Source organism: Limulus polyphemus, unplaced genomic scaffold, assembly GCF_000517525.1.
Source record: "Limulus polyphemus unplaced genomic scaffold, Limulus_polyphemus-2.1.2 Scaffold2067, whole genome shotgun sequence".
Classification (NCBI taxonomy): Eukaryota; Metazoa; Arthropoda; class Merostomata; order Xiphosura; family Limulidae; genus Limulus; species Limulus polyphemus.
Window position 1 is genome coordinate 167,279 of NW_013667677.1, and position 24,430 is coordinate 191,708.

Genomic DNA, 24,430 nt, shown 5'->3' on the forward strand with positions numbered 1-24,430 from the left:
ATATATATATATATTTACAGTACTTATTTTGTTATTATGTTTCTAGGAAGCCTAGATGACCAAGTAACCTAGAAAATAGTCAAATTGTTTTCTGTTACAATGAAGGTGTTTAAATATACTGATTACAATACAAAAAAAAAGAAACTTTATGATTTATTGGACATTAAAGAATAATGTTACACAAATTATAAAACAATGCAAAAGACAGATTTTACAATTTACACCTTATCATGGATGGGTTCAGGACTTTGTAAGTGGTTGAAGATCCATCTAAGCCTTTACTAGCAATACTTACAAATTTACATTAATGTCCATAGTCAACAGTTCAAAATGAGTTACAGTGGCAGACAGCCTGTATTTAACACTTAAGTAGTCAGAGAGTTAGCAGTGGATATCTTCCCTTCAATTACTTGTATTTTCTTCATATTAATCAATTAATCATAATTTTGTTTAATTGACTACTGCAGTAATTAAAAACAGTATCAATCAGAAACACTAACTTCAACTAACTGATTAATTATGAGCAGTGATTAACCACAGTTTTGATTAATCGACAAAAATTATGATTAATCAATTAAATGAAAAATTAAGATGAATTGAAACTATAATTAATAGATTACTCCCCATTCATAATTTATTTCATTATCTGATGTTTATATATGTAATTGAGTAATCATATAACTTGCCCTTTCTGTAACTATGACTAAAAGTCATGTTTATGCAGAATTGTACACTGCATACATGGTAAAAAAAGCACCAAAAATAACAGCTCTGCAGTGAAGGGTCTTTCTTCTGTGCTTCCTTCAGTTCATCTAGACCTAAATTTATAAAGTCAATTTTCAAAATTTGAAAGGCTTGATGCCTTGCTCTTTTCTATTCTTGAGCTCTAGTGGTAACTGCAGATGCTTCAGCCTTCTTTCTGTCTGGTTCCTCCAAACTTCTACTGCCTGGTATACTTCCAATCACCAAGTTGGAGATTGGTGCCTTCATACACATAGCCTCATGGTCTCCCATGTATTCACCTGTATTCTTGCTATGGGAGACTTTCTCACTGTCCCATCAATTAGCACACACAGGCACACTTAGCCTGTCATCTGGTTTTCAGATACTAGACTATTTCTCACTGCTGCACTATTGCACCCAGTGTCTCATAGGACTTTCACTTTCTTGTCCCAGACATAGCCTTTAACAATTGGCATTTTGTGGTTTGTTTGCACCTCCTGATGTTTGTCACATTATCCAATGACTACTAGCACCGTTGTTCCATTTACTAACTTGAGCTGACCCTCAGCCATACACTCTTTAGTATTAAAGACAGCACTTCCTTCTTATGGTGCGTCTGATGTGTTGTTTCTATTCTGTTTCTTCTTGGAGCAGCATAAATGGTGATAGTCACTCTTGACTTGTTTCCTGCTAGCACAATCTTTGTAGGTAGCTACATCTGCTTTATGTTGAGATTTTTGCTGTTTGTTGGTGAAAGACTTGCACTCATTCATAAATTGCCTGATTTTATAACAAGCAAAGCATATCTTTTCTCTTTCATCTGTTAAGTACTTGTCACCTTTGGTATTATTCTGTTTCTGGTCAGCCACCACTGGTTTTGACTTTCACTGGTTATTGTTGGACTTGCCAATTATACTCCATACATGGGCTTCCATATACTGTTCTGCCAGCTTGATCATCCCATCCACATTATTATGAACTGTTTACTTATTAGTAGATCTGCCAGTCCCTCAAAACTATTTTCACACTTGGCCATGTCAATCCATCTGGTGAAGTATAGCCCTATATATGCCACAAACTGAAATACAGTTTCTCCAGTGGCAGGTTTGACTTCTCTGAACTTCCAACAAAAACCTTCTTCAGTAAGTTCATAGCATTTCAGCAAGACCACTTTTAACTTGCCATTGTCCATGGCATCTTCTGACATCATGTCTCCATACACTTGTAGGCCTTTTCCTGTCAGAAGTGGGCTGAGACAGACTACCTATCACCTTTGTCCAGTTCCAACTTTGAGCAAATCTTTCATATCTCCCCAGAAAAGCATCCATGTCGTCTTTCTGTTTCTCAAATTTGGGTCTTTCTCCTTTTCTTATTTCTCAATTTGTGCTCTTCTTCTTTCCTTCTACTTTCAGTCTCTCTTTTCTCTCCTTTCAGTCTTTCTTCTTCTCTTCTCTCTCAAGGTCTTGTTGTTTAATAAACTCTCGTAGATCATCATCTTTAAGCCCACGCTGCTCACCTCACTTTATTCATTTATTTAACTTAATCAACATGGCTATATGCTGGCTGACTTGTCAATGTAAGATTTTGTATAGGGCCAGGTTCTTTAACTATAACTATCAATGTCAATTACAAGTAAAATTATTATATTATACAATTCAAACAACTTACCTTCAAAACATTTGAACAATATTTTTTTCCATTAGCCACAATGGCAAACAAAGTATTTTTCTTTTGCCAAAACAAAACATTAATTGCAAATGGCAAATGTTAACATCTTCCTTACTTGGAAATGTATTTCAGATAGATACTTACCTCTATGCCTTATTAAGGGCTACTATCTTGAACAAACTCCCACCCTTATACATGTCTACGTGTCTTGCACCAGTTTATGATCTAATCATCATAATGGTGTAGCACTTCACCAACAGGAGGGCAACACAACCTCCACACACAGTAATCACCATGAGCAATAACACAGTTACAGGCTCATATTTGATATTACAAGTGAAATGCAATGGAAGTGTGAAGGAAGGGTGCAAAAAAGTAAGTATTGATCTAAAATACGTTTTCATGTAAGAAAATGTCAACTTCAAAATGCTATTTACCTCCCTTCACCACTAAGAGTTGGAATGTCACACTGAACCAATTAGAAAAATGAGCTCCTTTCTGAAATATAGACTGAAAAGGAAAGCCCATAGAGGTGTAACATCTATGAGAATGGGGGTTGCTTAGTGCAGCAGCATTCTTCTCAAGCAGAGAATACTCTTCACACAATTTGTTGTTACTGATTTATACATTTGGTACTTTCATTACAGAGAGGGTAAAACAAAGGAAATCAGAAAAATTTAGTTAGTGGTAGGGTGTGGGCAGAACATTAGAATATGTAGTGTAGCTAGGGCTTTTGGCAGTAGATCGTGGTGAAATACATACAAAAGATGGATATTGTGGAGGGAGGAGGAGGAGCCCTCAGCTACATTACAAGGCAACTCCAAACCCCATCTACTTGGACATATCCAACTGGAACTACTAGGGGGGATATTGTAATGGAGTATTTTGTACTACAGTTCCAGGTAACACCCCAGCTATACATCTCAAATGATGGGTGGGCCCAATTGGTCTCTTACCTGGGAAATTGCACTACTCGTAGAGGAAACTCCATATCGACATCCCCAGTGTTTAGGAATTGCCTCACAAGGGAGGGAACATTTACTCGACATCTGCATTGGGGGAGGGTGTATTAAACTGATCTGCCCTTGCTTAGTACCTACTGTTGAGTTGGGATTTTTCTGCAAGACTGCTTTGGCAGTGTATCTATACAGTTGACATGGTCATTTCTGCATCTTTTAGAAAACCTAAGAAACCTAACTGCACAAGGCATAGTCCTACCCTTACACTTGTCTTGTGCTTACTGTCTTTAGTCTTAGTAACCTATTATACTGTATCTTGGTTGGGATCCAATTCTAGATCATTTTGTTTGATGTTCTTCCCAAAACACATTCCTCTTTTCCTTGTTCTTCTAGTGGAGTATGGGAGAATCTTTATCTTCCCAATGACAACCACTCTGCAGGATTTGTTGAAACCAAACATAAGAAATGTAATCATTATTTCCTCATGTTATATTCAATTTGGTGTGCACTGTCTTCTCCTTTTTGTCTTTGGTAATCAATTTGCATTGTGTTAGTACATATACAAAAAAATGGAGATGACTTAAAACTCAACAGACAAAACTCAAAACTCACCACACTAGATGTAGGTAAAACCAAAGGCACATCAAGCTGCTCAAGATGTAAGTAATAAGAGATGAATGTGTTAGGAGTAATCCACATACCAACCTATAAGATCTCCTCCAAAGGCTGATGTTGAAAGGAAACAACAGAGGCTGTGATATGACCAAATGTGATGGGAGAAGACGCAAAAGATTATACAGGAAGACTCACCCAAAGAAGAATATGTGAGATAGATAAGCTGGTGAACACAACCAATTCCACAAAAGGGGGGAATCTTAGAAGTATAGCAATGGATAGCCTACACAAACCACAAAAGATGATCAGGATCTGCATGATTGTACAAAGAAATAGATGGGAGAGAAACAGAAAACATCCAATTGCTCTCCTGGGCATCTCAATTTGTTCAAAGAAAAGAGCAGTCTAGAAACAATATCAACCAGACCCTAATATAGAAAATATCGCACAAAGATCTCAGACAGGAAGAGGGATTGGATAAGGGTGTGATGAAAGAAAATGCATCAAAAAGGTCCATGAGAACAGGAAGGAAATAGGCACAGAGAAATAGAGTGGACTGATTAGCTTGGTATGGATTCTGTCCAGTTGAGACAAGCAATCTGCCACCAAATAAAAAAGCCCTGGAAAACAACATGCCACAAGGGGAATATGATGATTGTAGACTCAATAAAGTATTTCTAGAGTGAGAAAACATGACTATAAAGTTGTCTGAGTAGATGAACACAAGATGTTCTGACAAACAACAGAGACTGAAGAAGCTGGCAAGCCCAGTTAGCCTCAGTCATCACACAAAATATGACATGCAGAGAACACTCCTCTGGAGGTACCAGTGTAGAGATGCAAGTAGGGCTGGGGGTGTTAACAATTGAGCCACAATGGCAAAGAGAAGTGCAGAGAGGAAGATGGAGATGTAAGGGATGAAAAGTGAATATCACAGAACATGTTCCATTGAACTCCCACAGCCTATTCAAGGGGATCAATGCACTCCCAACCAAATGGGATCAGGTTACCAAACAAGTGCAAGAGTCTCCAAAAGTGATGGAACCTCTCATGCAGGAAGATAAAGAGAGAGAGAGAGAGAAGTACCTTGAAGGCCAAGATTACCATGGTACAAAGATACAAGAGAGGGGGGTTGAGCTCACCATATACAGGAAACGAGGAAAACTCCCTGGTGGATACGTGGGATTCAAAACAGATTTAGAAAGTAGACCAGCCAGCACAGGCTAGATGACTCTTGAAGAAGAATGGAAGTAGCAATCATTGAAGCCTGTCAATATGGGGTCAGACTAAGCCCTGTAGGAGGTGTAGATAACAAACAGAAGGGACTAAATGAGATCAAATGTTTGTTTTAGAACAACTTTATATTTTATTTGTCATTTTCTCTATCTTAACACTATACATGGTTGGTCAACTTGACTGACCAAATAACCACCATAAAAATTAGGAAATAAATCTAAATTACACTTTTTTCATTCTAGAATAACTGCAAATTGTAACAGGAAACCACAAATGTTTATTCTAAATAGCTTAAATCTAGTAATGGTACATTTATATTTATCAATGTTTTTGTTTTATTGACATTTGAAATGTGTCTAACTAATAATGGTGTCACACAAGTTGTAAACCATGGGGCATAGGTGCAGCTCAGGTTACCATATCAAATAGCATAAAACTGGCCTTTACAAAGTACAAATGTCTTAGCTTTGTACTATAGTATCAGTATTTTGTAAAATAGAATCACATTTCAGTTATCATACAAATGTATATATTATTTACATAATATTACTAATTACAAATAAATTCTTAAATTTCAGTTATTTTTCTTAAAACCTAGAACAATAAGTAAAAAATACATAGGAAAAATTATCTCTCCTACTAACAATGTTACAAAGTTTTTGTACTCGCATGTCATACTTGCTAAGCCTAGTCGAATATTTCTGTAGGTTTTATTTATGCTTTTTGAAATAACAAAAAGTTATAAATTACTTTACTGATACAACAAATTTGACTGTAATTTATGAGGCTGCATTTTGGTTAAAAAAATCTTATTTCTGATCACCATTTCACCTTGTCACAACTCTTCAAACTTTCAACAGTAATGACAATTTTACTCATTCATATAAATACTTTAGGAAGATTCGCAGAATTACGTAGCTCAAAATGAGCAGTTTCAATTGGTTATAAACATGTATTTCCAAAAGAGAAAGAAGTGGGTGGAGCCACTGTGGTGGATTCACTAAATATAATGATATCTCAGCAATTAGAAAAGATAGGAGGTTCTTAGTTTAAATACTAGCTTGTCAATATCGGTAATTTGAGTTTCTAATTTATAAGAAACTATAAACGTTGTATCGTGAGCATCATAAAAGATATTTATAAATTATTTTTTCATGTTTACTTTTAAATTAAGAAATTGAACAATGTATAACACTAAAATTTCGAATGTAAGTCTACAAACGTTAAAGGAAGTACATGTGCCCCCATTAAGGACTCAATGTGGTACTAACGTACTTTTATTTTTAATATTACACTTATTTTTTGAATAACTTTACAACACATTTATATTAATTTCTTTTAGTTTAGATTCTTAAAACATGTTTTGTTACAAATAAGCTGTTACAGAATATTCCCTTTCTGACTTTAGTGTGACTATTGACAGTTCAGTTGGCACAGGTTTATACACTAATAACAATAAAATAGAAAAAATTTATATTAATAAGGCTACAGTGAAAAGTTTGAAAGTGGTTTACATTTTTCTCTAGAAATATTAAACACACATAGCTACATTCATATATATATACTTAATTTCAAATTATTAAGCAATGCTTACATATGGTATATTTTTGAACTTCTACATTTAGTTTATAAATGCTAATATTTCAATTTCAAACTTACAAGGTTGTTGTTTTCTGTCTGAAGCCTGCTTTAATGGTAAACATACAGGACAGTCGTTCCTAGTGCAGTTCTTCCAGTGAGAAATAATTTGTCGGGATGATGCACAATGGGGAATAGGGCATGTTTTTCCAGCTTGGCAAGTTGTCATGTGGTTCAATACATGTTTCATGGTTCGACAATGAGGAAGAGAACACTGGTGTATTTCCCCATTAGCTTGATTTTCACGCCTCTGACATTTATGAGCATGAAGAAGCAACACTAATTGCTGTTGAATCAGTTTACGCTTTTCTGGATCAGTAGTATGAGTCCCTCCACTTTGAGAACTGACATTTGAAGTTGTGACTGTTGGCATAGAAAGAGTATTTGTAGATGATCCATGTGCTGGAGTCTGAGACCCAATAATATTTCCAGACAATACTGCTTGTTGTTGTGGCTGGCCATGCTGATAAAATGTTTAGAAAAACATGAAGTATGATTTTAATCTAAAAACATTAAAGTTCACTGTTTAAACAAGATTAAAAAAAAACAAACATTTTATATAAAATAGAATACAATTAAATTCATTTTCAAAAAAAATTTTCATTTGATAAATTAGAAATTAATAAACCATTTTATAACTATGTTTTGAATGTAAGCATGTACTGATAAAAAAATTGTTACTTAATTTATACTTTAATCTTATAATTTGAGAAGTGATGTTTTAAAATTATGTTGGTTCAATATAGGCCTCAGACCAGCAATTGTCACTTTCTCAAATTCTCAATTGCTCTTCATCCTAAGCTTAGCTGATTATCACAAAATTCTAATAAATGATAAGATTATTACTTTTTGTTAAAACATGGCATGCAATGCTTGATGAGCTTTTAGACTTCCTAGAAATATGTTCTTTTATGAGTCCACAGCCACTTAGTGGTAAAACTCACATTAATCCTCTACATAAGAAAATATGCAACTTTAAAAATAATGAAGTATTTTCTATTTTTAGATATCGCATGCTTAAAATTAAATCTCTTTCTTTTCTTACAATAGACTTAAGTACACATTCATTTCAACCTATGAATAAACTATGCCACAGTTAAAATTATTTTCTTGTGTATTGCGACTGTTGTCATAGATTTGGTAAAAACCACCACTACTGGTTACCTGGGAATATGAAACTTTAGAACTTCATCACTACTCAATACATTTAGCATTTCATTTATAATTCTACTGTGGAAATCACCAAACACATCACCTTTCAAAAAGTTTTAACATGATTTTTTCTTCACGTTACACAAAATAATTGTTTACAATTCTGTAAACACAATTAATAAGCCCTTTTAACTAATTTGCTTTTGATGTTTAACAAGCAAAGCTACCAAAGTCATACATAAAGTCTTGAAAACACTAGGTTTATGATATATATATATATATATACACATATATATATATATATATATATATACATACTTCTTTAAAACTTTACCTTGCCAATTACATCCTAAAGTGTCCACACTCACACAGTTTTTGCTTGTTCAAACAATAAGTTACAACGTGATCTAACTGCTATTAAACAATGACACATATTTGTGGCATGTTGTAAGGATGAAATTTTATGTTTTAGCAGACTCAGATGAGAAAAGAAAAAAGTCCATGTATCATTTGTTATATTGCAGGAAAACTTAGTTTCTTGTACTTTTATTCCAAAATCCTTGCATTAATGATTTCATGTACTGTTAATGTACCAGACTAAAGAAAATTATGTACAATATTTTGTGTGTGTTAAACTAACACACTGAAACATAAAGTAGTGCTTGGTCTATGTACATGTGCAGTACTTAACAACCTCAATATACCCTAGGTGGATAAGAATGGTATTTTAGAACTTAAGAATATATAACTTTTAAGAAAGTTGATATTGGAAACAACCAAGATTTTTTCATTTAGAATACTGGTCAATCTATGTGTTGTACTACATGATCTCGATAAGCTTTGATTGGTTAGAAACAACAAATATTTAATAAAATTTTAATGAAATTTCTGGAAAAAACAAAAATCTAAATCAAGTACAGAAACATAATCTACATACGATTTGCATTTATTCAAGTTTATGTTCCATTATTATGTCTTTTGTTGTTTGTACACAAAATAAGGGAAAGGGAAGACACTCCATATCAAGATGCAATTACACAAAAGTTATAATTTTCCTATAATGAAAATATATTTCCGATCAATACTTACCCCCTCTCATATAAATGAATATTCTTGTTCAGTGCTGCCCTCTACATGGCACAAGTCTTGAGCTTCCACATAACTTATAATCAAATAGTTCAACTACATCTCTCAAATTGATAATCAAATTAAAGATAGATAGAAAAGAGCCCTTTTCAACTTTGAGTTTTGGCAGAAAATGGAAGCACCAGTTTTCAGTGGGTAGGAAGTGTGAGAAGAGGCAAGTACCTATCAGAAATATATTTTCCGTATAGGAAAACTATAACTTCCGATAGGGTACATTACCTCCACTCATGTAAATAGCTAGAATCCCACACTCAATAGGTGGATGGACCAGTGCAAGGAAAAAAAGAAAGCAGCATTCCTTGAAAGCATCTGAAGAACACCCTAAAAGAAAAGATTCTCACATTAGAGAATCATACATGGAAGACTGCACCACATCTGTGCCAGGTATACTCTTCGTCCAGTGTGGAATGAGGTTTCACAGACATGGGTGGAAAAAAGGAAGGAGCACATCCCTATGGGAGAGAGAACCACCATATAACAAATCTCAATCTCACAGAGTATTGGAATGTGGGTGAAAGTAAAAGGATGTAACCCTAGGTGTAGAGTGGCTAGGGCGTGATGGACTGTACATGACAAGTCGACTACAATCAAAAACCTAGCCACCAGGGGTAGGAAAGAGGATCATACTGCTGGCAAGTAAACTACAATCCAAAACTCAGACATCTGGTGGGGGTAGGAAAGAGGACCATACCATCTTCACCTCAAGCTCAGCACACTGGAGGCAATCTTGTACCCCCCCCCCCCCCCGGATCTATAAACGGTACACGTGATAGCAATGTCATAAAATGTTTGACCAATCCAGGAACCCAACATCTGGACAATCGGTATAGTAAAGATGTCTCTGTAATGTATGGTATCTCACTCAAAACCAATCCAACAGAAACTGCCTCTAGCACAATAACATCCTCGAGGGATAGTGTAAGATGAAAAACCATAGTGATCAGCAAGTACCACAACCATGACCTACAACATGGATAGAAGAACAAGAGTGTAACTGAGTGAGGAAACAGACACACCTATAATAGATGTGAGGACTTCAGTAAGGAATTCAGCTATGAATCCAAAACCTACACACTGGGAGCCGATATCCACATGGGAGTAGGATAAGGAATCCCAATTGAAGGGGTGAACTGCAATGTTGATGACTCACTCCAAAGCTACCAACATCCCCTTGGTTATACAAATAGAGATGGAGCATCAGACTGGAGGACATATCATCTACACCAGCAGAATACCACCAACCTACTCTCAACTGAATGGTTTTATCATTATAGGTATTGTCTATCATTATCACAAGTAAGGACTCCCATACTCCACTGGAAGAAAAAGGTGGAGAGAAAATGCAGTGAAGAGTCCAGAGGAATAGCACCACCAAAGATAGTGCAACAGGTGACCAAGAAAACCCTATTTTGAAAATCAGACCATCTCTATTGAATCAAAGGCATGGCAGGGATGGGCAGCTATCCCTTTCTGCTTTATCCATCAAGTCCATGTGTGAGCATGGTCTGGAACCGGCATATTAATGAAGCAAATATATTGTGAGAATAAACCTACAAGCAATCTTGTGGAACACCCAATCTGAACAGTGAGCGTGTTATGGCCATGGAAATTAGAAATAAGCAGTCAACATGGCCTGACAGTGGAGATTTGACTATGAGAAGCATATCTGGTCAGGCACTACTTGCCACAGAGTGGGATCGAAACAGTAAAAGAAAATGGAAAAGCCTCTGAAAAAGAAGATATATATATATATACATATTATATATAAAAGATAACTTACCTAGTCACAGTCTTACCAAAGTGTGAAGAATGCTTATGATAACCTGATGAAGAAGGCACAGCAATCCGATGCAGATAGTGAGATATGAACGTATGTGGGGTAGTCCACATGCCCGATTGAAAAATTTTCTCCAAGGGACAACAGATATGTGATGCCAGAGAAAACATAAGGTGGCTAATCTAATGAGAAGACACCTTGAACAAATAACGGGAACAAGACAATAAGGAAGAATAAACCAACTGATTTAAAAGCCAAACCAATTTGGTCAGGGTAAAAGAAGAAAGGTCACAAATAGAGGATGTTTGCCAAGGAATGAATAGGTGGGAACAGGCACAATGGAAAGAAGCTGTGCAGGAACGTAACAACAAAGAGCACGGGCAGGAAATAATAGCCTATCTGGATCCGACCAAGGACAAAGGTGGGAAATTGGTGAGAAGGAGGAATTACCCTCCTGATTCGCTGAAGTTTTAGGAAGGAAAGATCAATCCGGATAAAGGAGAATATATGTGGAATGATTTAGTGCAAATGAAATGTCAATGGCAAATAAATCTGACCCACAATGTCCACAGACTAATAGAACGAAACAAGTCTTAACAGATAAGTGAAAAATCAAGCATGAGGACAGAGGTTCAAATGGAGGCAGTGTTGAAACTCATTGAACATCTCAACCCAGAAAGACTGCATGCTGAGGTGGATCACTAATCTGGAAGGAACACAACAAGAGGGAATGGGTAGGAGAAGTAAAGACTTTACAGTACCTGAAAAAACTAAAAGTGTGGGATTGGGCAGCCCAATAACCCGCAATTGAGGAGACAGAAGACCTCTGATCAAACAACCAAGTGAGGAAATTTGTAATATGAGGAACAGTGGATCAAGCAGGAGAAAACCCCTGAACTAAAGGAAGGGCAACTGGAACAAGCTTAAAAAAGAAGTGACCCACCAGGACAAACTGGACCTCCTCACCAAGGACTAGATAAAAACTAGGCATGAAGACAGGGGATATGTAGGGCTTGGTGAAACGTCAGTTACCGAGGTTGACGTATAAGGGATGAAGTAAGAGGAAGATGTAACTGAGGTGGTTGTGGTTGTGCCAGCCAGTGCAGATCAATCAGAAAGATTTCACACAGAGTTGTGTGGGTGATTAAGATCACCCTGTGAAGAAAACAGATGGGAGGATAAAGATACAGGTACCTGTTGGTTCAATTATCACTGAATGCATCGATATCCAGAGCAAGAGAATAAGGAACTGGAGAGCAAATCAGAGGTAATTTGATATTGAGAGATGTGGCAAATGCATCCAGGTGAGGAGTACCCCACTGAAGTCATAGCCAGTGGAAAACAAAAGAAGAGAGACGGGAAAGACGATCCACAACATGACACTCAATTATATGAATACCAAACGTGTGCCCCCCTAAAAGATCCAAAATCCGACCACAAAGTGAATGAGAATGGGTATCACTTTGGTGATTGAGATAAGCCACCACTGTAGAATTGTTGGAATGGATCCTGACCAGATGATTCCTGGCAAGATGAAGAAAATGATCCAAGGCATGACATTGATATTGTAAGATCTTTAGGCTGGAGACCACCGAACTGAAGCTTCCTGCTGATCAACCCACACCTCTTCAGCCCTGAAGGGAAGTGTCGATGAAGATATGTAAATCTGGACAAGGGGGAGGAAGCAGAACACCTGCCAATGTGCGAGCCTTGTTCAACTACCAATGCAGATCACCTACAAGGGAAGGAGAATGGGAAATAGGAGCCTCCAGTGGATCCTGCACAAGATTCCATTGGTCGTACAGTCCACTGAAAATACCTCATATGCAGTTGACCCTAAGGGACAAAGGCTTCCATGGTAGACCACATTCCCAAAAGTGATAGAACCTCATGAGCTATGATAGAGGGAGCATTGAGGGTGTGGAGAAATGAAGGCTCCATCAAACAAAGTCAAAGAGGAGAAGGTTGGACCTGACTAAGATGAATGTTTAAAAATACACCCCAATGGACAAGATATTGGGTAGGTATGAGGAATGACTCCTCCAATTTGATTAACCAACCCACACGAGCTGCCTCCACGAGCAGCAGATGAGTTTGATAGGTAGACTCTTGTTCGGAAGAAGCTAACAGAAACCAGTTGCCCATGTAATGATGGAGGCGCAACCCTTGAGCATGCAAATACTGGGCGAAAGCCTTGAACACCTGACAAAAACATATGGGGCCAAAGCAAGCCTGAAGGGTAGGGCACAAAATTGATAAACTACCCTGTGATGAATGAATTGAAGATAGCATCTCGACTGAGGGTGTGAAAAGACTCCATGGTAAATCGGGGTAGAACCAAGAAGAGATTGAGGTGGGACAAACCGATCACAGGGTACCAGTCTTCAGTTTTCTTGGGTACCATAAATGGCCTGGAATAAAACCCGGAGAATGATGAATGACAGGTACAATGGCCTATTGGGAGAAAAGATATTGTATCACCATGGACAGCAGTTGACTGGTAGTAGGATCCTGAGGCAATGGAAAGGAAACAGATATCCAAGATAATGAAGGAGGGGAAAGGAAATGGATGACAAGTCCCTCGTATAATACCTGAATAACCCACAGATCTGTGGCAAAAATCACCAAAGGAGAACAAAATCAGTCAAGCAAGCCCCCACAGGGACTGGAGACCAAAACCAAGGCAATTTGTGGTTAAGGGACTTAGCAAAAACTTCAATGTGAGGAGTACCCCACTGAAGTCAAAGCCACTGGAAAACAAGAGGATCGAGGGACCACTCTGTTGGATAGATTTGTATGGATGGGAATCCGATCCATGACAAGAGCAAAAGCACCCAGAACATGACATGCAATGATACGAATATCGTGCGTGTGGGCCCAAATAGAAGATCCAACTTATGAATACAGAGGGATCGAGAATGTGAACCGTTCTGATGATTAAGATAAGCAGTCACTTAAGAAAAGTCCGAATTTATCATTACCAGACGATTTCTGGCCAGAAGAAGAATACATGAACCAAAACTAAACTTAAAGCGAGAAGCTCAAGGATGTTGATATGATAAGACCTCTCGGCCACAGACCAAAACCCAGAAGCTTACTGTTGATCAATTTACATGAAGTGTGTAAATCCAGACGAGGAAGTGAGACCCTGGTGACATGCGAGTCATGTATAATCGCCTGCATATGAGCCAAAGTGGATAAAGGCTACCATGGAAGATCACATCCTCAAAAGCAATAGAACCTCGCAAGCTGTAACAGAACTGAAAAACCATCAAACAAAGTCGAAGAGGAGAAGGGTGGGCCTGACTGAGATAGGTGTTGAAAAGGAAAAACACCCAAATGGACAAAATATTGGATAGGTTGCAGTAAGGACTCCTCCAACTTGATTAACCAGCCCACTATAGCCACCTTCAGGAGCAGCTGATAAGGGTAACAGGCAGATTCATGTTCGGAACAAGCCAACAGTAGCCAGTCTTCCAAAGTAAGAGGAAAGCACAACTCAAACGAATGCTCTGACCACCTGACAAAACATACAAGGCCCAAACAAGTCCAAAGGCCAGTGTGAAAAACAGATAAATCACTCCGTAGAGAACAAACCAAAGAGAGGGCCATATGTGACAAGATATCGGGATATGCAAATAAGCAATCGTGACATTCCTCTTGGTTTATCTATAAACCTGGAGAAAAAGCCCACCTAAGAGTGAGAAATGACTCCAAGGTAAAACAAGGCACATTTAAAATGAGAATGAGGTGGGACAAACTTAGTACAGTCTCCAGTTTTTCGTGAGGACAACAAACAGCCTGAAGAAAGATGATGAACATGTACAATGACCTGTTGAGACTGAAAATTTTGTACCACCTTGGACAGACGTTGGGCTGGTGGCAGGATACAAAGTCATGGGAAAGGAAAAGGGTGAGACAAAGGAGGTGGGGCAGGGCAAGTTCCTCTGATAAAACCCAAAGAACCTATGGATTTGTAGTGAAAGATCATCAAAAGTCAATAAAATCATACAGTCAAGCATTAGTTTCTGGTACTGTTAGCAACATGCACATCTACGTTGAATAAAAGGATGAGATGAAAAACTCCTGGAAGAAGGTACAGGGAAGGTAGATAAGGACCAGAATGGTAAAGGAATAGGGGCTTGTTGTGGCTCCAACTGCAGTAAACGTGCAACCAAAGAGGAAAGGGTAGAGTGTTGATACAAAGATTACACATGATTCCAAAGTCTCAGTCACATGACTGAAAACATATCGCCAAAGAAAAAAGGGCCACATGTAAATCCCTAAAAGAAAGAAGTGGCAAATGAAGTAAGAACATGGTCGCATCAGAATCAAGAAGAGACCAACAACAGTAAAACCATGTGTGTAAGGCAAGAGCCAAAGATGACAAAAGAGCCAACATGGAGGTAGTAAGGAATCATAAAAAACAGAGAAATGGATAAAACATACCTGAGAAATGATGTCGAAAAATGTTGTATTGGGCCTGCAGGAGGGGTAGGGAAAGACAGGGCAACATCCGGTGGTGTAAAAAGGCTAAGAAATCTTTATCAGCCCAACCAGGTTCAGCTTGTTCAAGGGGGAATAGTGAGCCAAGTTTGGGAGAAAAAGGTTGACCTATATAACTATCACGGCAGATAATAGTAGAGAAATCCAACAACAGGTCTCTCCCACCTACAGCCTGTGAAAATAGTGCTACAGGTATAACACCAAAAGTGGAAACAAGAACCTCAAAATTCATTGTAAAAATACATAAATCAAACAAGTGTTTGATGTAAAATATAGGAGTGTGAAAAAAAAAAATAAAGACTGGGAAATTAAGTTAAAGTAAAAGATTTCTTTAATGTAAAGAAAAAATCCCACTTTGTAAAGTAAACTAATAAGATCACGAAAACGACTGACACACAGAGTACAAAAAAAAAAAAAACAACGTCTGAACATGAGTACTGCCAAATGAGAAGTGATAGTTCAGTAGAATTGAATGGAGGGAGTCACATGCATCATGAGAGTATGTTGCACTCTTATTGGTGAAGGGTTGATGCATAATTATATGCATTGGAATCAGTCAGTTCCAATGGAGGAGAGATAAAAGGCTTGCAGCATGCGTAAAACATTTTTTTGCACATAGAGAGCAGCACTGAACAAGAATAGCTATTTATGTGAGAGGAGGCAAGGTAATGTTTCAGAATTTTCTTTTCCCATTCAAACAATTAGTATTGTTAACAAGGCCTAATCTAAAACAGACTAATGAAAAGAAGTCTTGTCTGCAAAACAAAACTTGATATAGTCAGGTGCAAACTGATATAACTAAATCTAACTTATCTTGTTCCACAAAATATTTTTTTATCATACTGCAACTTCAAGTTAAGTATAAATTGGTAATGTATGTTTTAAAAGAAAAACCAGGACTGTAATTGTGCTTGAAGTTGTTTACAAACCTCTTTTCTTCTAGCAACATACCATCTAACTTTTTTAATTTTGTTCTTATCTCTACAAAGGTCTCTGATGTACTGAGTCATACAGGCTTACACATTTGAAAAGAACAGGAAAGAGAGCTTTCATTACATTTTTATATCACTAACCCAGACCCCTCACAACTGAGAAGCAGGCAATTACATTAAACCATAACAATCTAGGTTGAGAAACAATGTTTAGCTAAAATAAAACCACACTTTATTGGCTCTGTTTTGATAAAAATTATTTTGACTTTCCTTCTAGGCAGCTATGAAGGCTGTAGTATGCTAACAAAAAAATTTAAAACATTCATAAACATTAATGTTTTCATTTGAAGCATGCTGAAATCAATTCAATCTAGATTTTTAATTTCTTAAACATTTTACAGATAAAGTTATATAAATAAAACTATTCTATTGAATCAATTTCAACTCTGACACATCTAAAAAATGTAAAAGAACAGCTACAAGTATGTTTTATATTATTTTTTTAATTCAATGGAGCAGATAAAAAATTAATTTTAAACTTCATATTAAGACATGTTTGAAAACACTGAAGACTTGACTCCATAACTTTATTAAAGCAGATGCAGGTCAGAATACTGCTCCATTCCTGCAAACACGTGCAGTTAGCATGAACTTGAATCGAATAAACCTCTACACTTCATCTAAACTTTGTCAATTAGGTATTTGAAAATTTACAGAAATAAATATCTAGAACCTTACCTTCATCATAGATGTGGTATTAGATGTGTTTCCAAGATGATGACCTAGAGAATTTTGCTGGGTTGTATGATGTGAAGGTACATTTGCCAAAATATTACTGTGAGTCGCTGTCTGGGCCATGTCTGGAGCAACACTCCTTGACATTCTTGCACTACCTATATTATTCAGAGGGATACGAGGACCATTCATGATTCGTGTGGTACCTATGACATATTGCTGAGCTTGAGGAAGTCTTGGTTGAGGAGTCTGTTGTAGTTGCAATGGCAAAGTGCCTGTAGAGTTCGCAGAGGTAACTGTGGTAAGTAACTTGCCCTGTGAACTTAGTGATCCTGTTTTACCTAAGGAAATACCCCCAACCAAACCAACAGCATTTGATCCACTATTCAAATTACTATTTACTAAACTATTAGCTATGCTTGTCATACTATCATTACTTACAATTATATTGTGAGGTACACTAGACACACTTGTTCCCCCTTTGTTGGCAGTCAAAGTAGAAAGGTTATTCGTTTGAATATTTTTTAAACTGGTCATATTAACATTATGTAAAGGTATATTAGAATTGGGAATGGTTTGGCTGACAACAGGTATGCCAACATGACTCTGAAAATTCCTTATATTACTCTGACTTTGGTTGGCTTTATTTTGTAAAAACTGTGAAAGCTGTTGATGTCGTTGAGCAACAATGCTGTTTCCTCCAGCACCTTCAACTTGACAACCTGATGAGTCAATTGCACCATTTTGCATACTTTGACCAGAAACAGTAGTAGAGAGTTGGGGACTCATATCAGATTCCAACTTATCAGAAAGTTCTTCAGGAAGTTCATTTTCAATATCCCAAAGCTTGACAATGTTATAATCTGTAAAATTGAAATATACTCATGTACACTATTACCCTATTTCACACAATTCAGAAGAATTATACACAGTTGTTTACAAAACTAAAAGCACAAATATTACATATTAGCTTTTTAAAATCACCCATTTCTGTACTTAATCTACAATAACTTAAATGAAAAACTTCATACCATAAAACTAATAATTTTGAACAATACATACATTTCAGATCTTTCAACATCTTAAATACTTTATCATTCTTCTCATATAAAGGGAAAGTTAGTGGAATACACTTTAAGATTTCTGTTGCTAAAAGATAAGATTTTAAAGATACAAAAAAAAAACATTTTAACAATACCACCTTACAAAAGCAAGTATTTTAACACTCCCAGTTTTGCTGTTATGGTATCTTCAACACAACTATCTGGGGATTTACTCATGATTTTAGGGGAGAAGCAGAAAGTAACAACATTGAGAATATATATACTAAAGTTTTTTAAAATCTGGGAATCCCCCCCTTTATCAGTAACTTTTTAATCATCAGAATATCCCCAATGTCCATTATGTTTAAAATATTTGTAGCTGATAAAGACATGAGTAGTAGCTTACTCAGGTTTTTTTAAAACTTTGAAGTGTATCTCTGTAGCATCTAGAATGTTTACACATAAATTCTTTGATTAACATTCTTTTATTTTTACCTGTTCCTCTTATGTAGAAAAAAGCAAAAAGTTATAATTAAATTCAATTTCACCTTTCTTTTTTCTCATTTATGCATATTCAAATAAAGCTATAATGCAGCTGGGATATGACAGTGGTGGTCTAGACACTATATATATCATGAATTTTTCATGAACAATAACTTATGGCACAAATCAGATTAAGCAAATGATTTGAAGTTATTACCAATTTTATTTAAGTAATTTACAAATCATATTTATAGGGTAGGGACTAAACATTATTTTTCATTTCATCATTGATTACTTATTATCTTTTTCTAAACTGTGATGTTACAATAATAGCATTTACCTAATTCTGCTCTCCCTTCACTATCATTAACCCTTTGGTAACAGGTAGATAAACATGCACATCACAACCTTTTACAGAGTTGATTCAAAATTCAATTAAACCACTTTATTATCAATGCATACAAATACACTTTGCATCATGACATAGTTAATAAATCAAATTTTATTAAAAGTTTTAAGTCCTTAATTTTATAAGACAATATTTTTAAACATCCTTAATTTCCCCTAGTATGAGAATTGTGACATTTGCTCTCTTGGTCTTCCCTCTCCTCTCATTTATTTATCATTGCTCTTATAAGTACAGAATTGCAACATATATTATTTATTATAATATGGATATTATTTAGACAAAGTATAATTTTAATAGCCTTGAATCTTATTTAAAGCCATAAAGTGAAAAATCAGACCCACTTGCCACATCCTTACTTTCACAAATTGCCAATAGTTCTCTCTGATGTTATATGCTATATTATTTATAACTAATAAAAAGCTAAAGTTTTAATCTAATAAATGACATTGTTTTCTGTACAGGGAATTGTCTGTTTTTTCATTCAATTTGAATTTTTTTTCTTATGGGAATCACATCGACAAATTTAGCTGAATTTTTAAAGATTCTTATTATAGAGTTACAAAGCCAGAACAATTATGATATTTATAGGATATTGTTTGCCTTTTGCATGTTATTATTCTGTGTTAATAGGTGCATTATTTAATTAAATAAAAAATTATTTAATATAGTACTACTATTAGTATAAAAAAGTAGGCATAAATTTTGTTGCCAGCAAAAAAACCAAAAAAAAACCTAGGTAAGTCCTACATTTCTTCGTTTTCATGTGCATTATTTATCTAACTATTATAAAAGTAACTAAAACAACAATTAGAAACTTGTTAGGTTAGACAAGGTAAGATAACGAAAAAATAACAATAGTAATAAAAATTATTCACGAGGAGAGCTAGACTCATTTTCAGAAAACAATTTAATGATAAAGCAAAACACAAACGTAATTATAGAAAGCATTTATTAAACATTTTGAAATCTTCAAAATTCCATCATCAGTAATCTAGAGGTACAAAACAAAACATTTGTAATTACAACAGAAATATGATATACATAAGAATGAAACAATTTGAATATACAAAGTATAACAAGAGAAATGAAAAAAATGTGGCACAAATGAAATAGTTAAATTAAAATACATTTAATTAAATTTATTTTATGAACTAGATTCAAGTTTGATATTTCTTTAGGAGGTTTAGAGATTATGCAAATGGAATTTCAAAAATTTTCAGACAAATAAAAATATTTTTAATCTTATCATAAAGATCACTTTGCACTTGGAGCAGTAAACACTGTAACCTCTTATATTCACATGCACATTTTTAGTGAAAAATACTTGTATAAAAAAAAAATATTATTCTTTTTTATAAAAGACTTCTAATGTTTACTAAAAGACTGTCAAATTTTCTGAAGATATAATAATTACTTTCAGAATTATAGTTTGTATACCTTCATGGTGGTTATGAATTAGTGTAAAATACAGGAGTCCAATGTGAATAGGTTAGCAAAAGTAATTGCTATAAGGAAATTAGATGCAGATGTATTAACCTTAAAATGAAATCTATGAGGATACATTAAGAAAGTTGTTCCCTTCTATATAGCAATTTAAAAGCATGGTACCTCTGTAATTTGTTCTATTAACAAGGTTTAAGATAAGTGTGAAATGCTAGTCATTGTCCAAAGCAAGTACAAACGTGACCTATAAATTAAAAAAATAATAAGACATTTTTGTCAAGCAAGAAACTCGCATTATAGAAACAGACTAAGATGCGCAAAAAAGTTATTTTTAATCGTCTCCCTTCACATTCACAGAGCTAACTTAATGTTTCAACACTACGTGTATTACAGAGTCAAAGTGTGCATGTCATGATCTTTCAAAGTTACATTCACAACTTAATAAATTTTATTATCATTGTTTGTAAAAAAACTTGGCATTAAAAACTAGGTATAATTTCCATTTTAACACAATGAAGGTTTTAATACCTTACTGTATAAGGAAATATTGTTAGAACCTCCAATCTTCTTTCTTTACTAATATATAACAGAAAAATATCAAGTACACACGACACACCCCTCCCATATCATTCTGTTTTGCAAACAATATCTAATTATCTCTGTCAATGCAACTGAATTATTCATAAAAAATAAAAGAAACTTTTTCTTGACAAGATTCCTTATGTTATAAAGATTATCAGGTGAAAGGCCATGTCATCTCATATGTTGACTCGCATTCAACATTTTATTGAACTACTATAAGTTTGGTATCAAACTGTAGATCATAATTCAAATTTTAGAACTGTACATTACTCAATTTAATAATTTAAAAGTAAATAAAAAAAAATACATATAAACATCAATTTTTGTGTGTCATATGGTATGTTGAATGCAGCACTGGTTCAGATTAGATGTAGGTGAAGTCAAAATACTAAATCTATAGTTTCATACGAATTAGAAACACAAATTACAGATATTGACAAGCTAGAATATAAAATAAGGTGGCACCATGACCATCCTTTTTCAATTTTTGGAAATGCTCACTTATATCGGAAGCTCAGAATATCCCCCTAGTAGTTTTCTCAGCCTTTTTAATGTACCTAGCTCCATTTCTTTCTTTTGAATGAAGATTTCAACGAGGTAGGTTGTGTTTTTAAGCTGTTTGAAATTTCATATTTTTTGACCCAAATACAGCTTAGTCACTAAGTTTGATAAATTATAGTAGAATTCTATGGTACTGATATAGTAATTTATTATTTTCAGTTATTCAAAAGTATATATAAAACCTAAAAAAAAAATATTTTGTTTCATATTCTCCATGTGCAAATTTTTTAAAGGCTTAGCAACCTATGTCAAGCAGCAACTGAGTACAAAGGTCATAACTAGAAGAGATAATTGTTTGCTTTACCTCTATTTATTGTTTATGTTTAAGGAAAAATAACTTTAAGAACTTGTTTCAAAATAGCAATAATCTATACACATATATAATGTGTAATAATTTAAAAGTGGCTGTATTTTACAAAATACAAAAGTAACTTGTCTTGGCTGTGTTGTAGTTGACTAAACAGACCAATGGTCACCTTTATGTTAATTGATATGGTAACATGAGTGCACCTGAGCTGCATCATTGTAACTTCTGTATTGTTAGCCAGGCACGGCTTAAAAGTCAAAATAATAAAAATATATAAATGTATAATGTTATAAGATTTAAGCTATTTAGTCAAAATATTTATGTTTTCGTGTTATAATTTGTGTTCATTCTATAATTAAAGAGGAAAAATTTATATTTATTTCCTAATTTTATAAGGTGGTTGGGAGATCGGTCAAATCTACCAATCACGTACAGAGATTTGTAACTGAAAATAACAGATAAAATATAGTTTTTTGTAAAGTAACATTTGATAACTATCTGGACTTTATAACGATTTTGCATGTGAAATTTGGAAATTTTCTGATGCACAAAAGTATTTTTAATCTTAAAATGAAAATTACTTTGCATGTTAGATAGGCAACATGTGAAAAAAAAAAAAGACACGAGAAAAACATTGCTAAACCTTAAGACTTAATGAAAAAAAATTTATATTTTGCATATGAAAGCATTGTAATGTTTACATATAATATGCCCAATTGTGTCAACATTCGCTTACTAATTTAAAAGTTATAGTATGAAAACTATAACTAGCACAAAATGATCACGAGGTCAGTCCCATGGACCAAGCCTGTGCTGAAAGAGTTAATTGCATGCTGTCCTTTTATCAACAAGTGAAATACAGTTTCTGGAAAAGTGCTACACACACTGTAATGCACTTTCAAACACATGTTTAATATAACCAGTCAGAATAATGCATAAAACCAAAAAAACTTATTTTAACCTGGCTAAATTCCCTATATTCAACTGAAACTTCTTAATACACACTGCAAAATTTACATCTTTACTTCCTGAAAAATGCGTCAAATTAAAATATCTGAAGAAAGGTTAGAAAAGCTTGACTGTTTAAAATTTTAACTAGTTTATTTACCGTAGCTTTATGTATTTTGATGCATTATGTGCTGTTACTATAAAAACTCTTGCTTTGATCAAATAACAATAGCAATTAGTATGATGTTTTCCAAATACTAAAGAATTATATTATCAGACTCATAATAACACCAAAATTACTATGGCAAATTCAGAACTCAGAATCTGTATATATATATATACGTGTGTATGTATTATTAATAGCAGGTCAAACCATAAATTTTTGGATTGAACAGGTAATAGTTGAAGCATGCACACTTTATTGTTGCATTACTCACTATTAGCTTTATGTATTTTGATGCATTATGTGCTGTTACTATAAAAACTCTTGCTTTGATCAAATAACAATAGCAATTAGTATGATGTTTTCCAAATACTAAAGAATTATATTAGTGTAAAAATCACACTTAACTTTTCTGGCATTTACAAGTAACGAAATAACATTGGTAAACAGTGCTACTCTAACTTCTAGTACTAGCTGTGCAGTTTTAGGATGCAGCTCAAGACCTTAGCTTAGAACTTGAAGTTAGATAAAATTAACCTAAGCCTAACGCTAGAGATACGTTCCTGTAAAACGCAATTCAATGTTAGGACTAACTTAACATTACTTTTTATAAGTTTACAAAACAATTGGTTAAGCCTAAAATGTACGACTTGCCTGCAGAATCCGAAGATGACAGCGTCGACTCGATAAGCTTCTGCCGTTTACTCGGAGGCCCGTCCACAAGATGGTCAGCCATGTTGATTGATACGGACCAATGCCCTATCGAAGCATCAATAATTGTCTATTCCGATTCGGTATCAAGACTTAACTTTAAAATGTAGGCCTAAATTTCTGAAAGTGTCCACTCCTACCCGATTTCGATAAACATAACCGCAAGACAGCACACAATTACTCTCCTTTTCTCGCAGTGAGTGCAAATACTGTGTCATCATGATCTCGCTCTACGACATCTCAACTTATGATACGACCCCTCCATCAAAACTCAGCGGTAACACACCGGACAGTAGACTTGGTTCGGTATTACCAACATTAAATTCTTATGAATTAAATTATCACGCTAGAAATGAATAATGATGCCCTATTTTTTTTCTACAGATTACTAAACTATAAATATGATTAATGATTAACCCATCATAATGCAGCACCTGTCTAAAAAACCGGAAGTAAAGCTCGACAAATTCTTAACTTCTAACCAACCAATATGGCGGCTATAGATGAAAAGTTTTTCTATGCTTGTCAGCTATATGCACGAAAATACCCGAACATATGGGATTGACTCTAAAAGGAGAAATTTCATTGGTTTTGTAAAGTCACATGATCACTGACTACTTTTCTAATGGTCAATTTATTTCTATCCCGCTATAATTGCATACCGAAGTTATCCGAATATTTTTCGGAATAAAT

The 24,430-nt window shown here is 34.9% G+C and overlaps 1 protein-coding gene across 6 annotated transcripts in view; it reads right to left on the reverse strand.

The window, feature by feature from the left end:
• The window catches only part of LOC106465835 (CREB-binding protein-like), a 122,672-nt gene extending 98,444 nt beyond the window's left edge, over nucleotides 1-24,228 (reverse strand). For all 6 annotated transcript variants that reach the window (XM_022393785.1, XM_022393787.1, XM_022393786.1 and 3 more), the window contains exons 1-3: nucleotides 23,681-24,228; nucleotides 17,091-17,950; nucleotides 6,861-7,302 (exon numbers count right to left, since the gene is read on the reverse strand). In XM_022393785.1, coding sequence (XP_022249493.1) covers nucleotides 6,861-7,302; nucleotides 17,091-17,950; nucleotides 23,681-23,762 — 1,384 coding nt within the window. In that variant the 5' untranslated portion in view covers nucleotides 23,763-24,228. The remainder of the gene's footprint in view (nucleotides 1-6,860; nucleotides 7,303-17,090; nucleotides 17,951-23,680) is intronic.
• Nucleotides 24,229-24,430: the final 202 nt, after the last annotated feature.